Source organism: Gouania willdenowi, chromosome 21 (assembly GCF_900634775.1).
Source record: "Gouania willdenowi chromosome 21, fGouWil2.1, whole genome shotgun sequence".
Taxonomy (NCBI): Eukaryota; Metazoa; Chordata; class Actinopteri; order Blenniiformes; family Gobiesocidae; genus Gouania; species Gouania willdenowi.
In genome coordinates this window covers 14,144,495-14,165,156 of record NC_041064.1, presented here as the reverse complement: position 1 = coordinate 14,165,156, position 20,662 = coordinate 14,144,495, and the positions used below count along the sequence as shown (strand labels likewise).

Sequence of the window (20,662 nt, the reverse complement as noted above, 5' to 3'; positions counted from 1 at the left end):
CTTCACTGCCTCAAAGGACGTTTTGGACTTGGCTTTACACCCAATTGCTTCTTGTTAATCCGTGTTGTAATCCAGAAATCCTTCCTTGTAGCAACAAGGTGGAAGGACACTGAATCTAAAATGTGAGTAAAGGGATAAACAAACAGTGGTTGTACCTCCTTAAACAGACACATTAGGGTATTTCTTCCACCAATGAGCTTCTCTACTTCCCACTCAGCTTCTTTTCCATGGAGTTTGTCTGCTCCGACCCACAAATGTAGTTCAGTGTGTCAAGCACTACTGAAATATTAACACGGCAGCAAGTAGCAGTGAGAGTGCGAAATGGAGCCTCGATGCTCTATCTATGATGTAAGGAAACGCTTTGCTTTCTCCTCACGTGCAGGCGTGTATTGGTCAGTCCGTGTGCGTAGATGTTACTTACAATCAACAATAGAATAAAAACACTATTTTAAATAGACAAAGCTTCTTCCTTTCAATGGTGTGAAAGCTTTTTAGTCACTGCAGAATAAGCAGATGTGGTGACTGTGATCTTATTTGACACTCGTCACTGCAGCATAAGATGGTCTCCTCATGGAGAAGGACACAGACCAAGTTCAAGTCTGCCTGGCTTCCCTACACGTGTCGTTGTTAATAAAGGCATGAATAATAAATATAGTTTGTGAAATTTTAGTTTAGTTTTCCAGCTGGCAAGATTTGAACTTTAAAAATAATCGTTTTGTGTTTCTCTGCTTTTAACATTACAACACGTTGTAATTAAAGGTCAACCTGGATGATGAATCATTCTCTGGCATTTCAAAAAGCCTGCGTGTTATTAAATGTTGTCCATCCACACTGATGTAAGGAGGGCTATGGCTTGTGGTCAAGTGCAGCTTATCAGGAAAAAAAAAAAAAACCTATTTAATGTCTTGGCCCCAAAAACTCTAAATCCTCCCATGTTCTTGGTCGGTTTTATCCAGTGACTTTTTAAGGCTTGAGGGAAATTGGAGGATTTTTCCACCATTGCTTCATCTTCAGATCTCACTCTTTCATCAACACTTTGTACTGCTATGGATTTCTGTCTTAGTTACTTGAACAGTACTTGAAAGAATATATTTTTCGTGTTTATACTGCAAAATTATGTTCAGCGTGATTGCCTTCCCTCTTTATGGCCATTCATGCACTTGTTTCTCTGTTGGCATCTGAACTAAATAAGCACTGAGCCATACTGTTGCCTGTCTGACCGTGGAATCAGACTCTCCCTCTGGATATGAGAATCTACATCAGTTGTAACTCCTAAAATCAGTCATCTGATCTTCTACAGAAGTTTAATTCAATCAAGTAAAACTGAAGTAGATTCATCATTTTTTTTGTCTGAATGAGAACAAAAGTCGAAAAGGAAAGGAGGAAATTTGACATTTATGAGCCGCTTTGAGGAAAACAAGAGTGTGTCTGAAGGAATGAGACAAATGTGTTTTTCAGCAACGTTCAGCATTGGCTGGAGCTGCAGCAGTGTTTGCGTGCACAGCATCCTTCATCCCCCATCCCTCGCTCTCTGCTCCACCTCACTCACTCACTGTATCTCTTCTACTGTATGAGGGATTCCTGCAAACACAGGCAGAGCCAGCCTGGAATAAAGTAGAAAGCACCAGAGTCTTTGGATGTTTTTTTTTCAACTTCCTTTGATGCTCTGTGAGAAGCTGGTGTGTGATTGTATGATCATGGATCATGAAGAAGCACGGGATGCTTAAGAAAACCGGGTCACTGTCGGGCTTTCCTGACTGATGCCTGTGAGGATCTGGAGGGATGGGGTGCACCACGAGTGCAGTTGTGTTCGATGGGTTTCGTACCGTCCTAGAGAGGAACTGTAGTGGCTACAACTGTAAGGAAGCAGCTGAACCTACAGGGCCATCAGAAGCTGAGCGAGCGCTGAGTCGGAGAGAGTCTCGTGTTGTGCCCACGCCGAGAGTACTTAAGGTGTGTGTGTGTGTGTGTGTGTGTGTGTGTTAGTTACATTTCTACAACTAATTTTATGCATAAAATTGGGAGAAATTGTTCTCTTGAGGCTTTAATTCTTATTGTTTAACTTTTATACCATTTCTTGTCTTTGTTCAATCTTAAAAATGTTATGCTCTGTTTTTTTTTCAATATACATTCGCACAACATTGGTTTTTGCAAAAGCCAGATAAACAATGGTTTCATTGTCGTTTTAACCTCCACACTTAAATAATCCTGAAAAAAAAAACTACACAGAACTTTGCCACTGCTTTAAGAAAATGCTTTAGAAGTAAATTATTTAGAAAGTCTATTTGAATTAGTAATGATAATATGTCTATACTATCATGTTCCCAAAAATAAGATTCTGGAACCACTCAACATTTATAACATTTATAGGCAAAACATCTGACGGTTCTTTCTTTTCCTTTTTGATCAACAATTGAACAATAGGAGAGCCAAACGCTGGAAGTTAAGGATACATTATTTATATGATAGTAATATTAAGATATCCTTGTGCAAGTTGATGGCTGCTTGAGTTCCTTGCACGTGTGCCACTGCTCTGTTGTCTGACAGATTTCTTTGCATGCATGCATTCAGAGCAGAAATAATCAGCACTGCTGTTTATTTCAGTGTGTGCAAATGTATCCTCGAGTGTTTACGGTATAAAAAAGTAGGGCAGTAGGAGGGATGGGTGCAGCCTCTTGCTAAGTACTGCATGAGTTAAAGCCTGCGATGGGGGTGAGGAGGGTAAGAGGGGACAGTAAGCTCTGTGTCTGCAGGACATCAATCACTGCTCTTCATCTGTGAATCAGCAGACTGGGCAGCTCGTACCAGCATGTCTTCTCCTTAATGTTTGTGTTTGCTCACCACTGTGACATCTCCTTTCTAGCCTGGGTTCATCACAATGCAAGCAGGCAGCGGAGTGACAGTGGCCAGGGCAAAAGGAAGGGAATTGGGTCAAGGGCATGGTTGGCTCTCCAGGCTCAGGGACGGTCTTATCATCCAGACGGGTTCAGTTAATCCTCTGTCAGCATTTAGCAGTCATTTCAAATCAATAGGTGAATGTGTGCAGGGACTGCAGTTAGTGGCACATAGTGTCAGTCACTGCAGTGGCAGCTTTTATTGTAGGAAACTTTATTTAAAAAGAGTAAAAAGTCATGGTAAGTGATGCTAAACCTAGTTTTGTTTCATGCATGAATTTCACGCATAAAACAAAAGACTGTCATAGTGACAGCAGTTCCTGATGTGGTAGGTAAATTATCTAGCAGGTAGCTGCTGGATTAGGCCAGTGGTTGTCGAACCTTTTGACCCAAGTACCCCCGTTGTCCGACTGCAACGTTTGTCCAGAATACTATGAAAAAACAACTATAGAGCATAGTGATGGAATGAAAGACTGATACAGCATGTTATAAATAATCTCATTTTGTACATAAGTGGAATGAAACAGTTTTAGTGCCTCCTTAATAGAGTTGTTTCTATAGTTTTTATCATTTTCAGTCACTCCCGCCTAGTGTGGGACCAAAACTGAACCTTGTATTTTCAGTTCATGTTCTAATCAAGATCATTTCTACTATCATTATTATGATTATCATATTTGATTAAACTTTTATATCTTGATCGCGCTTTGAGATGACTTTTGTTGTATTTTGCACTATATAAATAGAGCTGAATTCAATTTAATTGAATTAATTTGTGGCAAGTGCTTCAACTTGTGATAAGCAATTGCCAAAAAGGGTAAAGGGCAAAGGAAAATGGTGGGAAACAAGAATTTAGTTATTGGGTGTAAACCAACAACTCTATCTACATTGGATCTGGTGGTAAAGTGTTGAACAGTAAACATCAGTGTGACAGGTCTTTTGAACAAGTATGGGTTCAAACGTAAGGTACACAGCTGGAGTCTTTACTCTCAGCTGCTACAGTACAGAGTGAGTGTCTGATCTGCCTCCTGCAGACTGCCAGTAGCTCCCTTGTTCAGAGTCCATCCCTGAATCACTTCCCCCCCCCCCCCTATCCTCTCTTCCTGTTAACAAATGCACACATGACACACAGCCAATCAAAAGAAACTATTAAACTGTCTAAAACATATAATTAATTTCATCGTCCTTACTAATGGAAGATGACTAAAGCAGTTGGGGAATACAAGGCATAGCCTGGAAATTAAACACGCAACTTCTGATCAGGAGGCAACCTGCTCTACCACCCAAGCCCCTCCCTCCACACTGGCAAGCAGAACGGACCAAGCATCGGTTTGTTTTACAACTACTGATTATATATTTTCTAAAAGTAACCTAAGATGGAGAGAAACAGGTCAATGATCATAATTAAGCCCTTAACCCTGAAATGCTGCACGGTGACCACAACTTTGAGTTAAAAGCAGCGAATGATGTACTAACAACTAGGTCGTAGATTTAAAATATGAAAATAAAAAGCTTTTTAAGGCTAAAACAATTCACTAATGTCTCAGTCAGTTGGACTGTGTAAGACCTTTGATGGTTTCCCTGTGTTAGCACTTCAACAGGCAAACATAAGGACTAGGGATGTCCCGATACAACTTTTTCATTTCCGATATAATGCCAATATTGCAGCCTTGCGTATCGGCCGATACCGATATTGATCTGATATGATATCAGCCTGAATCATACATACTTTTATTACTTATTTTGTAGTGTGGAATGTTACAAAAGGCTTGATCAAGTGATGTTACTCAGAGAACAATAGTCAGCAACAGTAGGTATGAGAAAAATGACCCATTTATTATTAATCAATTAGTTACATAATTTTTAACCGTCAACATAATATCTACAGTATTCTGCAGTTAGATAAAATAACAAAAAATTTTTTAAAAATCGGAAATTTATATCCGATATTTGTTTTCAGGCTGATATCGGACCGATATCGATATTGGATTGGGACACCTCTAATTAGGACAGGTAATAGAACTATAAACCCTCTTTTTCATTTTTCATTACAGCAGGTTTTTTGGTCATGATCACAGTAGCAGCGTAAAGGAAAGTAGTGGAAAGCAGTGTTGTTAAGCTGTTTTAACAGTTTACGGCTCTGTGTATGTGTTGCTCTCTGTAATTACAGCAACTCTCCCTTTTCCTTCCTTGTCATCACTTATATTTTGTTCCCAGTGGGTGATTAGATCTAGTTTTCTAGACAAAAGTGAGAGTGCTGTTGGTATTTAGTGTATTTCTCCTTTGTTTAAAACACTATTAGGATATTGTTGATGTTTTTCTCTCACAAAGATTCCGTTTCTTCCCATCATTTCTCTGAAACAGCTGAAGCCTGCTGGGTTACTGTAACAGAAGTGCTGAGGAGTCCACAGGCTTTATCAGTGGAATGTTTGTGCAAAGAAACAAAAAGGAGGGACTCCGACTGGGTAACAGATCAAAGTGTTTTCCTCCTCCTGTGTTGTTGTGGGAGTGCTTCTCTGAGCTCGGATCTGTTATGGTTTAAATGAGTGTAAGTCGAGTTTCCATTGTTGGGAGTTTGAGATTAAAGGTCGCAACAATCAATTAGAGGAAGAAGAGGCCCTTGAAACAGATTCATTTATCAAAGTGGTCTTTTTTTTCTTCTGCAGACACAGAAAAATCCTGTTTTTAAGTTACTATCCAACATAGTCATTGACATTTTCATCAACTTACAGGATACATTACATAGTGTTTTATAGAGATGTCTTATTTTATTCTGCTACTTTTATACCTCTGTGTGAATCAGAAATACTTTAATAATCCCAGGGGGAAATAATTTTCATTACAGCTCCAGATATACAAACAATATATATTATACAAGCCACATCTATTAAAAACAATATAAATATAACTATACATATATAAAATGTCAACTGTACAGTTTAATTATGTGCAGAAAGTGCACAAAGAGCAAAATTTACAGAAGGGGTGGTGCCTGACTATCTTAGGGAGGCGTTATAGAGTTAAACGACATATGTTACATATGATAAGTGTACACGTGCACTTAGGCTCAAAAACATCCTTTCACATAATTTATATTAAATGCTGAGAATCAAAAGTTTGTTTCTTAATGAGAGTGTCTGTTTTTTTTGAGCCTTTGATGTTTCATTATTATAAAGTGTGATTTGTAGCAGTCATTCTCTATTTTGTGGGATGATGAACTGTGACTCCTATTTTCATCTTGTTATTTTTTATGCCGATGCACCCCACGCCCTACAATGAGACTATTGCCAGAGTGCAGTCCTATTATTACACAGGTTTTACCATTCAACTCATTCTCACATCCCACTTCAGTGCTATCAAATAACAAGACTGGAAGTGTTTGTTTCTTAAGCTGAAGGCTTTGTTCCAGGCTACATCCTCTTTTTCCTTCGTTGTATCAAGCTTTTTAGTGTAAACATTTACATAAAGTTGATTCAGTAATGGTGTCTTTTTAATCAAACAGGAAGATATTTCCTGAGTGTAATTATGAATATATGTTGTCACATTACACACACATACGAGTAAAGAACAAAGCCCAACCAACCACTATGTGCTTGTTATACATTTTTAAAGAGCTGTCCCCACATGAAATGCTGCAGGGTTATTAAACATCACACATATAAATTATAATCTTTGCATTGTCGTTAGGAGTGTGACGATGTCTCGATAGGGCGATATATCGCGATATTTTTTCCGCACGATCGATTTTTTTTTTTAATCTTTTTTTTTTTGTTAAAAAACCTTTAACAAACCTTTTCTGCTTTTTTATTGCACTATAATGGTGTCACTGGTAAGAAAGACCCTATTTTATGTCCACAGAAAGCACTATTGGAGATACTTATTCGTTTACATTGGTATGTTGACAATTATTTACAGAAATGTTGCACTAAAATAGTGTCACTGCTCATAGGACACTTTTTCAATGTATTGTCTTTCAGAAATATAAAATAAAAATTGTATCTTTTCACTTCGTCTTTTTTTTTCTTGTTATGTCATAGATTATCGTAGATTGATTTCTGACCAATATATTGATAATCGCAGTATCATCATATCGTGAGATAATCGTTACCGTGAGCTTTGTATCGTATCGTATCGTGAGGTACCCAGAGGGTCCCACCCCTAGTTGTTGTACACGATGATATGGTTTAGCGAATGCTTTCAATATCTTCATGATATTGTCATAACTTGCAATAAAACTGTGCAGAAAGCAAACAAACCTGAAGCCAAAAGATAATTAAGAGTTCCCTTTTCTCTATCAATAGAAAGAAATATGGTTTGTGGGACCATGACAACACGTTTTCTGCAATATTAATTATTAATGAAATGCTTTCACCAAGTAAGCCTACATATAAAAGTACTGCTTGGGGAGTCAGGAGAGATAAAAAGTGAGCATTTAAGGCTCTTTAGTTCACTCTGCGTCCAAGGGCTTTTATGTCCTAACTTAAGATAAGTTTTCACTGTAATGTAAACATACAACCATCTTCCCCCTCTGCGAAGATTATTAGCACCTGCTCTTTGACTAATGCTCTAATCACGATTTAACAATAAATCTCTATCAGTTAAAGGGAGAATGTACATTTATTGCACACCACAGATTTTTAAGTTCCCGTACATTTATACCAACATAGCAATTAAACAGCAGTAAATAAAAGGTGAGATAAGATCAGCATTGGACCAAGGATGTAAACAGAAACAGGCAGGTCTGATAAAGCCCGTACCAGGATTGTGAGTTTCGGAAGCCAATAAGTTTACAGCACTATCTGTGGTGAGCATCTGAAACTCAGATTACGACATACTTACACAGAAACAATAAAATACAGACATTTAAAACACAAATGCATGTTATCCATAAAGATGTCAGATTAACTTTGTATCAATTGGCATTTTTATAGCTAACTTAAATTATGTGTACCTGTTATTCTTACATAGATCCACTCGCTGCATACTGTTGGTCAAAGTTTGCCGATTCAAATTTGGTGTATTCTAATATCATCACTGACGTGCCACAGGGAACGAAAAAGAAAAATTGTACTTGACTTGAATTATGCCTGTAAATAAATTTATGATTTAACAAACCCAAAAGTTTATGCAGAGAATGCTTTAGATTAAGACTAAAATGGACTAATGCTCTAAATTCAACACAACGTACTTACATGGGGCAACCGTGGCTCAGTGGTAGAGTGGGGTGTCCAATAAACGAAGGGTCGGGGGTTTGAATCCCGCTCTATCCAAGCCATTGTTGTTGTGTCCTTGTGCTTGTATGAATGGGTGTAAATTGTGCATGAATGTTGGTGGTGTTCAGAGTGGCTGTAGGTGCAAAATGGCAGCCATGCTTCTGTCAGTGTTCCCCAAGGCAGTTGTGGCTACATAATAGCTCACCATGTAAGCTACATTGGTATGAATGAATAATGGTTTCTGTGAAGCACTTTAAGTCTCTTTGAAAAAAGCACTATATAAACCCAATCGTTATTTATTATTTGTATTACATTCTATGTTGGACAATTGATTATTAATTATAAGCTGCAAAAAATTTGGATTGTTTGCTACTGAATGCAATTAGTAGTGTGTGAGCATACTAACACAAGTGCAATTGCTGCATACACACATACCACATCTCCAAAAAGAAGTCTGAAATAAACACAGGCCATATATCGGCCCATGGCAACGTCATTTACCTTTTTGTTGACTTCTTTGTAATGCTAATGTACATAGACACTATACCATGGTGAAAATACCGGCATAAACTCCAGTGAAATACATTTGAAAGTACAAAAGGAAGAAGGGGACCTACGGTCAGAAAATGCCTGGGATTGAAAAAGCTTTTCTCTTGTTTAAGGGCAGTGTCATCACCCTGTGCTCCACTGAGCAGCTGCTATTGCCGAAACAGTTTATTTTTAAATAATTTGGTGACTTTACTGGTTTAGTCATTATCAGACTCCCAAAATTGGGATAGTTCTTCCATCATCTTTCTAAACATTGACTGTTTGTGTTATAACTGTTTCATTTAGAGTTTTTCAGTTTTGATTTTCAGTGCATTACCACCTACCTGTGTGTGGCCATGTTATGGTTGGAGAAGGAGCAGCAGTCCTCCCATTCACTAAACTAGACATAGGCGTGAAAAGAAAACATCCCCCTCCCCGCAGTGGCCCACCAGAGGAATCTGCAGGTCGGGCTGACTCCTTGGTAGTTGGGGGGGGGGGGGGGAGGGGGGGGGTCCAAAGTCGGAATGCCCCTCAAACAGTTGCACCAACACGCCTTTACACGAACACAATCTTATCTCCACTGCGTGTGATTATGGCTACTACTGCATCTGTGTGAGTTGTCTACCACTTAGGCCACTGTGACTAATGTCTTCAGGATTAGTGTTTTGATATGTTTCACCACTGACTTGATACCTTCACTCTCTACTGCTCAGCCTTTAATGCAGGAAAGAATGGCTAATCCCAAACACTAACAGTTGTTTTTTGGATCATCTTTTACTGTATGCGTTGTATCCTCAGTGGGTTCTCAGAGGGTCACTGTACAAATACCCCTGTTGTACTTCATTGTCATTAAAGTAAAGCCCAGCTTGTTCTTCGTGGTGGATTTTAAAGCCGCTCTTATCTCAGCTGTTCCACAGAAGGCGTGGACGGTCTCAGACCACACTGTAATACCTAAGGAATGTTTCTTTTGTTTTTCTTTTGTCAAGCCTGTGTCACATTGCAGGTGGATAGCGTGGGGTCAGATAGCTTCATTGTGAGTGGGTGTTTAACTCCCCCAGGCTGAACAGCTGAGTGTGGGAGGGGCCATCTCTCCCACCGGAGTGTGAGCTCCTTGCTTCCAGTCAGAGCCGTCTGGGTTGAGACTGAGTTTGAGTCGGACAGAGAGGAAACCTTTTCCAAGCGGAAGAATATTTCTACATCTTGATATGTTGGAGGTCTACTTTTCATTGGCATCAACTTTGGAGATATTTTCTCACTGCTGTTGACAATGCAGGGCCGGGCCGGTAGGACTCCAAAGAAGGAGTTGGTCATTGAGAGTCCACAGCAGTATAAGAAGAGGCTGGCAGCATCTGAGGCTGAAGTAGACTCAGTGCCACAGGTTGTGGTAAGTGGTGCATGGACACGGACATTAGTAAAACTTAGTGCATATTGGATAAAAACTTGTGATATATTATTAGAACAAAATGACAATCATAAAATATTGTGTATTTATTATCCTCAGTTGTACAATCTTCATTTCATGTAGCATATGATATGATTATCCGGGTGGTCTTGACTTCACATCTCTTTGTTATATGAACTATTTCCAGCTCACATTGGAAAACTGCAGCGCTAGCACAAGTGTTGAGGAATGTTAAAGTTTACCAGGACTTTACTACCTGGATGAGTAAACAGCACCTGATGGTTCTCAGATCCAATCATCTTTAGGATCTGCTTGGCTTGTAAAAGATTTTTATTTAGCTCAAAAGTCAATGTTCACTCATGGTCGTGACTCCCCCGAATCATTAGAGGAGCCGTGAGATAAAGTGCATCAGTAAGTGAAGTGGACACTTTTAGGCTTAGATAGGCTGCAGTGATGGGACTGGGAGAACTGGGAGGAGTGGGAGCTGTACTGAAACATCTGCTTGAGCATAGGAGAGAAGGAGTGTCAGGTTATTTTGTAGGACTAGCTTGTTGACTTAAGTTTATACATTCTTTGCTTAGAAGCTGAGTTTTACCTGGATGTACAGTTTTCCTGTATTGATGTTGGTTTATAGAAAACGTGTGTATTTAAAAACTATTATTGTTTAAATACTTTAGAAGATGTTATTATTATTGAGGTTTTTTCCCTTCAGTCTGCACTGCCCAGAGACATTCAAAAATGGTGCCAGGAATAAAGGGCTGTGAAACAGGTGATTGGCAGCAAGTTCTCTGATGCACATGAAAACAAAAGGCTGGCTAGTGTGGTCTGATCTGGTTCTGATTGAATCTGTTCATTCAAGTTCACTGCAGTTCAAGTTGTGGCTGGAAATCTTCCAAAGTCCTGTCCATTATAGTACCATCTCATAGCTGTAGAAGAAAGTGGTCTAGCGATGAAATGCTTTAGACGATGATCTGCTGGGAGTCATTGGGTCTTTCTGTTCATCTGGATGTTGCTTTTTCATGTAGCAATGCAGTAAATACAAGTACAGCATGTTGGCAGGTAAATCAACTAGCTAAACAGTCGCTGTGAATAAAAGAGGCTTGGACAACATTTCTGTCGTCATTAATAATGAAACAGTAGGTTCAAATGTATGGGCAAAAAATCTCAGTGAAATGCAAAATTTGGTTGCGATCTGGATTAAACTCGATAGGGTGATAAGAACAAACCTGACATAATGTAGTCACATTTTATAAAGATCAGTCTTTTAGTCAGTTATTACTTTTTGAAATTTCACCAATGATGAGATAGGGATTTTAAAATTTCCGAAACTGATCCAGAATCAGTATATTGATCCTGATCTCTTACAGAATGTAATGGAATCTACCATGGCATAAGGTTTATCTTTGGTTAAAATGTTGTCAAAACCCGTAAAGTACTTTTAAAACAATCTTGCAACCAGACAAACAAACAAATATTGGCAGAGGTAAAAACAAGTCGGTCTCCAGTGTTGAGCAAGTTACTCTAAAACTGTAATACATTTTATATTACTAGTTACAGGCATAAAAACGTAACATATTTTTAATACAATAATACCACCTCCAAAATGTAACTGAGTTATGCTACTTTAAGTTACTTTTAGCTAATTGCACATTTATGTTATGTGAAGCCATTTTAAAAAACTAATCCTATGACATCGATACCATTAAGATCAATTTCTACAAATGTGACACCACAAAACACTTTCCTTTTCTTCTAAATAAAAATATACAAACAAAAATGTATCTATTAAAAACACAAAATAAAGCCTTAATATTCAGGTACCATTAGGTTATGAATGAATGAATATATAATTGTGGGAGTAATTCCACCTTACAGTTCGTTTCCATGGCCATGTGTTATGATTTGCAACAGTCCGCTCTGCAGGAAGGAAGTCGTTGCGGAGGTTCTTCTTCTACGCTGCAGATAGGGGCAGAATTTACAGTGGTATCTTCAACACTGTTTTGACTATTATTTTTTTTTCCGTTTTCATTAGAATATCAGTGGAATTCATTAAAGTCTCAATGTAACTTGAGTTACTGAGATTGTAACGAGTATTATATTGCTGATTTTTGTTTCAGTAATGCGTTATATTACTGCGTTACTTAAAAAAAGAATATATTTGTCATGAGGCTGCTAATTTAGTCCAATCCGTCCTGCAACGCCTGCTTGCAAACTCACTCTTTGTCAAGGCAGAAAAGTGTGAGTTCCATACCCCATCTGTTGCTTTTCTTGGTTATGTCATTGGTCAGGGAAGCATTTCCATGGACCCCTCCAAGGTAGAAGCAGTTGCGTCCTGGCCTGTTCCTGAGTCCCGTAAGATGTTACAGCGCTTCCTTGGGTTTGCAAACTTTTACCGGAAGTTCATCCGGGGTTACAGTTCGGTTGCTGCTCCACTCACAGCACTTACCTCCTCCAAAGTACCCTACAGGTGGTCTTCAGAGGCGGAGGAGGCCTTTAAGTCACTAAAGAAGCGTTTCACCTCTGCCCCCATTCTTAGGGTTCCGGATCATGAAGGGCAGTTTGTGGTGGAAGTCGACGCTTCTGATGTAGGTGTGGGGGCGGTTTTGTCTCAACGAGCACCTGATGATCAGAAGCTGCACCCCTGCGCCTTCTACTCTCGACAGTTAACATCGGCAGAGAGGAACTACGACATTGGTAATCGGGAACTGCTGGCAGTTAAATTGGCCTTGGAGGAGTGGAGACACTGGCTCGAAGGCAGCAAGGTGCCCTTTCTGATATGGACAGATCACAAGAATCTGGAATATCTTCAGTCTGCAAAACGCCTCAACTCTCGGCAGGCCCGGTGGGCTCTGTTTCTCACTAGGTTCAATTTCACTCCTATCGACCTGGTTCTCGCAACACTAAGCCGGATTCGCTGTCCCGCCAGTTCTCCACCTCGGAAGTCTCCACTGCAGAACCCGAGACAATCCTGTCCAACTCCCACATGGTTGCCATCCTCACATGGGACGTGGAGGAACGGGTCAAAGCTGCTCTGGAGGACAGTCCTGGACCCCGCACCTGCCCTGACAACCTTCTTTGTTCCTCAACATCTCCGGTCGGATGTTCTGCAATGGGCCCACAGTTCTAAACTCACGTCACCCTGGTATCCAGCGGACTAAGGAGTTCCTGCGGCAAAGGTTTTGGTGGGCTTCCCTGGATGAAGACACCAGAGATTTTGTCAATTCCTGTCCTGTATGCAATCAGTCAAAACCTACACACCAAGCACCTGCTGGACATCTTCATTCCCTACCTGTTCCTCATCGACCTTGGTCCCATATATCCCTTGACTTTGTTACCGGCTTTCCTGCTTCTGACGGACACACCACCACCCTGACAGTCGTTGATCGTTTTAGTAAGATGGCTCATTTCATTCCTCTTCCTAAACTTCCATCGGCGAAGGAGACCGCCCAACTTATGTTGCTAAATGTTTTTTGTCTGCACGGACTACCTACTGATATTGTCTCGGATCGGCGCCCACAATTCACCTCCATTTTCTGGCGGGAGTTCTGTTTGCTTCTAGGCGCCACTGTCAGCTTGTCATCAGGATACCATCCTCAATCAAATGGCCAAACCGAAAGAATTAACCAACAGATGGAAACCATTTTGCGTTGTATAGCTTCCAGAAGTCCGTCCTCCTGGTCCCAACAGTTACTGTGGGTCGAGTACTCGCATAACACTCTGCAAAGTACGGCCACAGGCCTTTCACCATTTCAATGTGCGTATGGGTATCAGCCACCCTTATTTCGATCCCAAGAGAAAGAAGCATCTTGTCCATCTGTTCAGGCCTTCATCAAACGCTGCTACAGGACCTGGAAACAGGCATGAAAAGCCCTGCTCCGTTCAGCACATTGTTACTCTGTTTCTGCTAATCGCCGCCGCTCTGAGGCTCCTGTATACCAAGTAGGCCAGATGGTTTGGCTTTCCACAAAGAATCTCCCTCTTAGAGTTGAGTCCAAGAAACTCGCTCCAAGGTTCATTGGTCTTTTTGAAATCGAGAAGGTGGTCAACCCTGTGGCTGTACGCCTCAAGTTACCCAGGGCCATGTGTATAAATGCCACTTTCCATGTCTCGAAGGTTAAACCTGTCCATGAAAGTCCTCTTGCTCCCGCCCTACCTCCTCCACCACCAACGCGTCTGATTGATGGGGAACCTGCATACACGGTTCGACGCCTTCTCCGTTCCAGAGGACTCCAATACCTAATCGACTGGGAGGGGTATGGTCCTGAGGAGCGATGTTGGGTACCTGCCAGGTTTATCTTGGACCCGCGTCTCATTCGAGCCTTCCATGAGCAGCATCCGGATCAACCTTCGGCGGCCGTCACTGCTTCTGGCCGATCTGGTTCTGGGGTGCCTTCTGTCCTTCCTCCTGCGGCCTTGGATGACCAGCTGGACAACAGTGGTTCTGTGGAGGAATCGAGTGGTGGTTCTTCTGTCTGTTCGGAGGGTGGTTCGGGGCATTCTGAGGAGTTCTGACCCTCCATCGTGTTCCCCTCCTCCCTCCCGGTGTGGTGGTTGCTGTTGGGACGGCAGGAGCCGTCCCTTGAGAGGGGGGTTCTGTCATGAGTCTGCTTATTTAGTCACTCCCTGCTCCTTAATTTTGCCTGTTCCTGTCCATGTTTTCCTGCCTGCCCAGTTTTCCTGCTCTCCACAGCTGCTCCTCATTCCCTCGTCAAGTCGGAGGAGGTTATATATACTCCCTCAGTTCAGTCAGTCTCTTGCTAGATTGTCAACCTGTGAAGAGAGACTTTCAAGCTCATTGAAATTATTGAGAGTTCCTGATTCTGATTGCAAAGTGGGGAATCTGTGTTCCTTTAATAAACAAATCCGATTGGGGAATATTTCAGTTTTCCTCCTTGTTTTGTTTGGGGCCAGTTTATTCAATCTGTTAGATATTTCAGTTTCTTCCTACTCCTTCCTGCGTTGCATTTGAGTTCTTCTGTATACCTGTGATAATATTACAGTAGCGCATTATTCCCAACACTGTCAGTCGCATAACACAGGACATTAAATAGTAATACTACAAAAACAGAACAGGGCAACACAAGTACCAAGAAAGGAATTTGTATAAGAAATAAATAAGTTTTAGGTTTCTTAATAAAGAATTTGAGAAAGTTGGTAGACAAAGAAGTCTAATCCACACAAACCCAAAATGAAACACCGTCCAAGGTCTAGCACTGTCCATGCCTTAAAGATCAGGCCTGTGTTGTCAACCAAATTCTGATACATAATAATAGGCCTATTGTTATAATGTTTTGGCTAATTGGTGTTAGCGTCTGCTACAAGGACTGATGGGACAAAAAATGTCATGTTGGGAGTTGGCCAAATGCCTACGTTTGACTCTGTGGGCTCAGCCTGTAACGGAGGTCTTGCTTATTATTCCCACTTGTCTTGCACATGGCTGAGTGTATCATGTGATCATGTTTATCCTCCTGACAAAGCACTGTAAATAGGCCCAGAGAGGTTTCAGGCAAGACAAACGTCAGTAGCAGGACATATTTGTGGTTTAGAGGATGATGATAAGATGTTAGTAATAGGCTCCCTGCTGTGCCTTTTGAAGTGTGTGAAAGTAGTTAAAGTCTTTACAATCTAACCAAAGCACTGCTGTATTATTACACTCTAAAGTCAGCAAGGAAAACATACTTTAAACCAGTGTTTTTTAGGGTTTAGCGAGTCACATATGGCTTATACTGTACATTGGTCTTGAGGCACAATGACAGATGTACAAGTTATAATGTTACAGCATTATCGTAAACCTTCTGCCACCTATTGACATGGAGGACTAATTAAACAATGGGATACCTTTTACTACAAATATTAGTCATTTATGCTCGTATATTGTAATATGTTGCTGGGTAACTGAATCTAAAAATAGACTTCAGTACATTTGACACCTGATGATGAATCATGTCACAAAGGGAAGGCTTTAAAATGTAATGAAAAACAAATGTGCAATACAACTGTCTGATGATCTATGTTGAAATACAGGATATGAATACGACTAGGACAGAAGTGAACATCTTATTCAGATTATATATATTTATTGCCAGCTTGCCTACCTGATCTATTAGTTTCCTGTATTGTGGCCTAATCGTGAGTGTCATGTGTCATGTCAAGATAACACTTTGACTGACGGGTAAGAAACGTGTCTGATAGTGTCACAACCTGCCTCAGACCCAGTGGCACCATCTCAGCTCTAGTCTTCCCTCCATGCCATTGAAAATAATACAAGTACGCTGGCTACGTCCTCGCCGTACTCTGTTATTACCTGAGGTTTCCGACAAACACGTATTTAAGGTCAATATCCGTGACTCTTCCTCTGAGATCATGTGAGTTTTATCAGTCCCAGATGTAGAGGTTTGTCAGTGAGCCGTACTGTCGCTCAGCCCTGAAAGAGGTCGATACAGTATGTTACTGGTCATCTTTTCACCTTGCTATGCATTTATCTTTCCATCATGTGGTAGCTATGTGTCTTACAGGTAGAACAAATAGATAATCTCATTAAAACCTGTGTACGGTTGTGGCAGAAGCATTTTCTTTGGGCTAATGGAGTTCTGATAAACTTGTCACACGTTGCTCTTTCTCAGGCATGTTCATAGAGTATGTAGGAGATCAGTCTGGTTTGTTTCCTAAGATATTATCTCTTTGTGGTTTATGCTTATGCAGGTAGGTGACTCCATGCAGGCAAACCTGTCTAACAGAAGTTTTTAAGCGATCTGTGTATTTATGGGGACTCTCAGATAGATAACAATGTGAAAATGTAACAATGTGAATCTTTCATGGGTCACTTTCTATTTAACGTATATGTTGGTTTGTCATGGTTGCGTATCATCAGTTGGATGTTGTCAAATAATGTGAAATATGTTTCTGCTAAAGTCACACATCTTTTTGTTTAATGTTTGGGACTGACATTCTCATATATTCTCCAGGTGAAACCAAAAGTGATCGAACCACTGGATTATGAAAATGTGCTGGTGCAGAAGAAGACTCAGATCCTCAGTGATGTCCTCCGGGACATGCTGCAGTTCCCCCTGGAAGACTTTGAGGTAAGATATAGAAGGAAAACCCACTCAGTTACTACTATTTAATACTTGAAAAATGTACCTAATTTTTCCAAATCCCTCTCACTCAAAGGTCTGTGATGTCAAATATCGCTTTACTGTTTTGTGGAAAGTCACTTTGGCAGTGCAACTTTTTTCCTAATATAGGATGTAGAACATTGTGGACTTATTGTGTGAGTAACAAAAGTGTGGGAACCCACCTACCATCTATTCAACATTAGTGTTTACTTCCACGTGTGTGTGTTTTCTGCAGTGTTTGTTTGCTCTTTGCTGTCCTTTCCTTTGGTCCAGGCGTGGCCACTGTTGGGAATACCAGGCGAGGTTGTTCATTCAGGCTTTCCTTTTGTTTATATCCTGCCTCGCTGCAGCGTGAGAGGGGGTCAGGGGCCATCTGTTTAATTGACTCATTCTGCCTCTGATGTTGTGACAGACCAAGTGTTATCTCCAGCAACATTGTGCAGGACGTACTTAAACTCGCTCGTTCCACGCTGCACTTGGAAAATTTGCAATAGAAATCTAGCCCAGTGCTACAACTTCTTTAAAGGCAGTCTTCACCAGGAGCACCAGGACACTGTTATAATGCACGTTATATTACAACTATCCACTCTGTTTTTGTATGTGATGGTGATTGGCTGCTGTGACCATATTTGACAAACCTTGGCCATGTGCAAACTATTACTGATTTTGACAAATCTATGTTAGCATAGCAGCCTGCAGCACGCCCTTATGAGCTGACTTAACCTTCAGTTGCCTGTGATCCAAGTTTATATAAAGTTCTTCTAGAGAAAATATTATAATGAGCTGAGCTAATAATGATTTGACTTGCTAATTGTGTATATTTTTGTTTGAACCAATTAGCTTGATACGTACATTTTTGGCCATTTCCCGTCAAGGTTGGATTTCCTTAGAAAACCCTTTGGTGATGGATTCTAAATTGCAAAGTGGAGTCTCAATGGATCATAAACTTCTTTTTAACAGATTCTGGATTAGAATTAGATGAATTTCATTAGACAGAATGTAATGTTCAGGCTTATTGGCTTGATCTGAAGGGTTTGACAGTTTTTAATTTCAATAGTTGTTTTTCCTCCTTCAACGGAATTTTCTCAACATTGTTGACATGTATATCCATCTTAAACAAAGTATATTTTTAGTTTTATGTGTAGAAAAGAGATAGAAATGTATTTAGTGTTTAAACACAAAGTGGTTGTTAGTTTTGTTGCTAGGTGCTCAGTAACAGACGGGTAGCCTAGACATTTTATCTATCTTCTTTTAGTCTGCTGTTATAAACGGAGCATACGAGCTTAGCACAAACATAGTACACTGTTTGCATCTGAAAGGTGATTCTGATGGAAGGGCAAAAAAAAATACTAGAGATCCTATGATTGAACCTAACATCTGTTTCTGCCCACTTGAATTTGTGTTCAGACAGTATTTTTGTCAGTTTTTGATGTTATGTGTCCAAAAAGAAAACACCAAGTACCTTAAGTAGTGACAGCCAGTGAAAGACCAAACATGCAGAAAGTGAGATGTTTTTCCCAGGACAATCACTTAGACATCACTGTCAGGTTTCCACCTTATCTTAATGTGACGCATCCACAGTCATGTGCTGTTCCTTGTGAGGCAGTGTTAATATCATCTCCATCTGTTATTAATCTGAAAGCTGCTGTTAAACTGGGGTTGAATGTCAGTGACTCTGTGTGAGCTTCTATGAGAAATTTGTAGAACTACTTGAATTTTCCCTTAGGGCTAGTTTAAGGCATCAATGTTTCTACTAATGTTATGAAAGAATTGAATGAATGAATGCTCTATAATGCTGTTTATAGCATTATCCAGTTTTATTTCAAACCACCACAATGACACAAACTCTTTGAGACGAGAAACATCTTTTACATTATTAGATCACATTTCTTTTGTAATTGGGTTAAACCAAGTCAAGTTTAGTTTAGTGTATCACCAGTGTCCTTTGGTTAGAAGTTGTTTTGTGTTCCTTTAGATACCCCTAGCAATAGGAATTTTCAACAATTAGCTTTGTGGTAAATGTGCTGGCACACATGCTTTTTTCAAACGGTTCAGGTGTTATTTTTAACTAGGTGAAACCTCCAATCTGTTAAAGGGACCAAACCTACTTACACACACTTAACACCACCCACAATGTAGAGATATCTACCAAGGAAGAAAGTGCTGTAGAAAAATAAGTGAGTCATGAGATCCTCCAGACAGGGATGAGTGTAAATTATGAGCCAGCTGTTATTGCTGTAGTCAAAGGCCTCTATGCGTTTGAAAAGCGACAGCAACATGATTTAATTCAATTTATAATCAACATTCAGTGAGTTTCATCGATAGTTAAGTTTGAATCAAATAAATGAAGGGAAAAGCTCATTAACACTGTTTAAGGGCGAGTTTAGGAGGTTTAAACTCTATTTTTTACATGTCATTACAGTAATAATGTTCATAGCGAATAAATGGGTTAAAGGTGACGTTAGAGAAGCATGAAGGAACGTTAAAAGCAGAGTCCAACTACAGCGGACCGGCTCGGTTCCCCGCTGCTTCTCCGTCCCTTGCCGGCTCGGTGTACACACACACGGACTATGTGCAAGCCGCTACAACAGTTTCAACGCGATCAAACACCATGTCAGTGAAATATGCACACACTTGGGGTATGTGGAAGCTGTTGAAAAAGTTTCAGCTTGAACAGACTTTGCGTCGGGGAGATATTCTCTCCACACGCACACAGACAGACGATTTTTGCTCAATAGATGTATTTCTTTTGTAATATGATTACTGTTGGATTTGGTGATTTACTATAAATAAAGATAATAGGGATACATGTGTTGAAATAGTGTGGAAAAGAAAAAAAGATGCATAAAAAATTGTGATAATGGTTAATATTGCAATAATTGTTGATTAATCAAATTGTAGCACCCTGAATCAAAATGAATCGTGAGGTCCCTTAGATGGCACACCTCTAAAAGTAAGGCAATAACAAAGATTAAAAAAACAACTTTAACTTTACTTCACTAATTTTGGCCCTCAAAGAGTTATACATTTCAAAATGTTAAGCTCCAGTTCCTGGTGAGAACCCTGTATATGTTGTCGCCACTAAAATGTACACGTCTACTATTTGTTACAACCGCCCCCTTTTTCCACCCCAATAGTCTTTTTTTTATAGATCTGCCCCTGGTACAAATACTTTTGGCGGTTCAGAAGAAAACCCACACAAGCATGGGTAAAACTTGCAAACTCTTATGTGTCCATGTCCTAGCTGTGAGGCAGACGTGCAAATCACTACATTAACTCTAATTAAATTTAGTGACTCCTGCATTGGTGAAATCTCCTGCCAAGTGTGTGTGACTAGGTTAAACCTCAACACTCTGTTAGAGAGATCAACAGACTCATTTCAAACACTACCAACAATGAGATAGAGATATTCACCAAGAAAGACAGGTATGCAGCTGAAAAATTCAGTCATGAGATCCTCCAGACTGTGATGAGTGTGAACTGTGATCCAGCTGTTAGTGCTGTAGTCAAAGG

The 20,662-nt window shown here is 40.2% G+C and overlaps 1 protein-coding gene across 3 annotated transcripts in view; it reads left to right on the top strand.

Moving 5' to 3' along the window:
- The window catches only part of LOC114455025 (dedicator of cytokinesis protein 9-like), a 92,729-nt gene that overhangs the window by 25,070 nt on the left and 46,997 nt on the right, over window positions 1–20,662 (top strand). For 2 of the 3 annotated variants that reach the window (XM_028436023.1, XM_028436022.1), the window contains exon 2: window positions 17,000–17,116. In XM_028436023.1, coding sequence (XP_028291824.1) covers window positions 17,000–17,116 — 117 coding nt within the window. Of the gene's footprint in view, window positions 1–9,608; window positions 10,017–16,999; window positions 17,117–20,662 lie in introns of those variants that run through there. The other variant, XM_028436025.1, reaches the window with a different exon arrangement.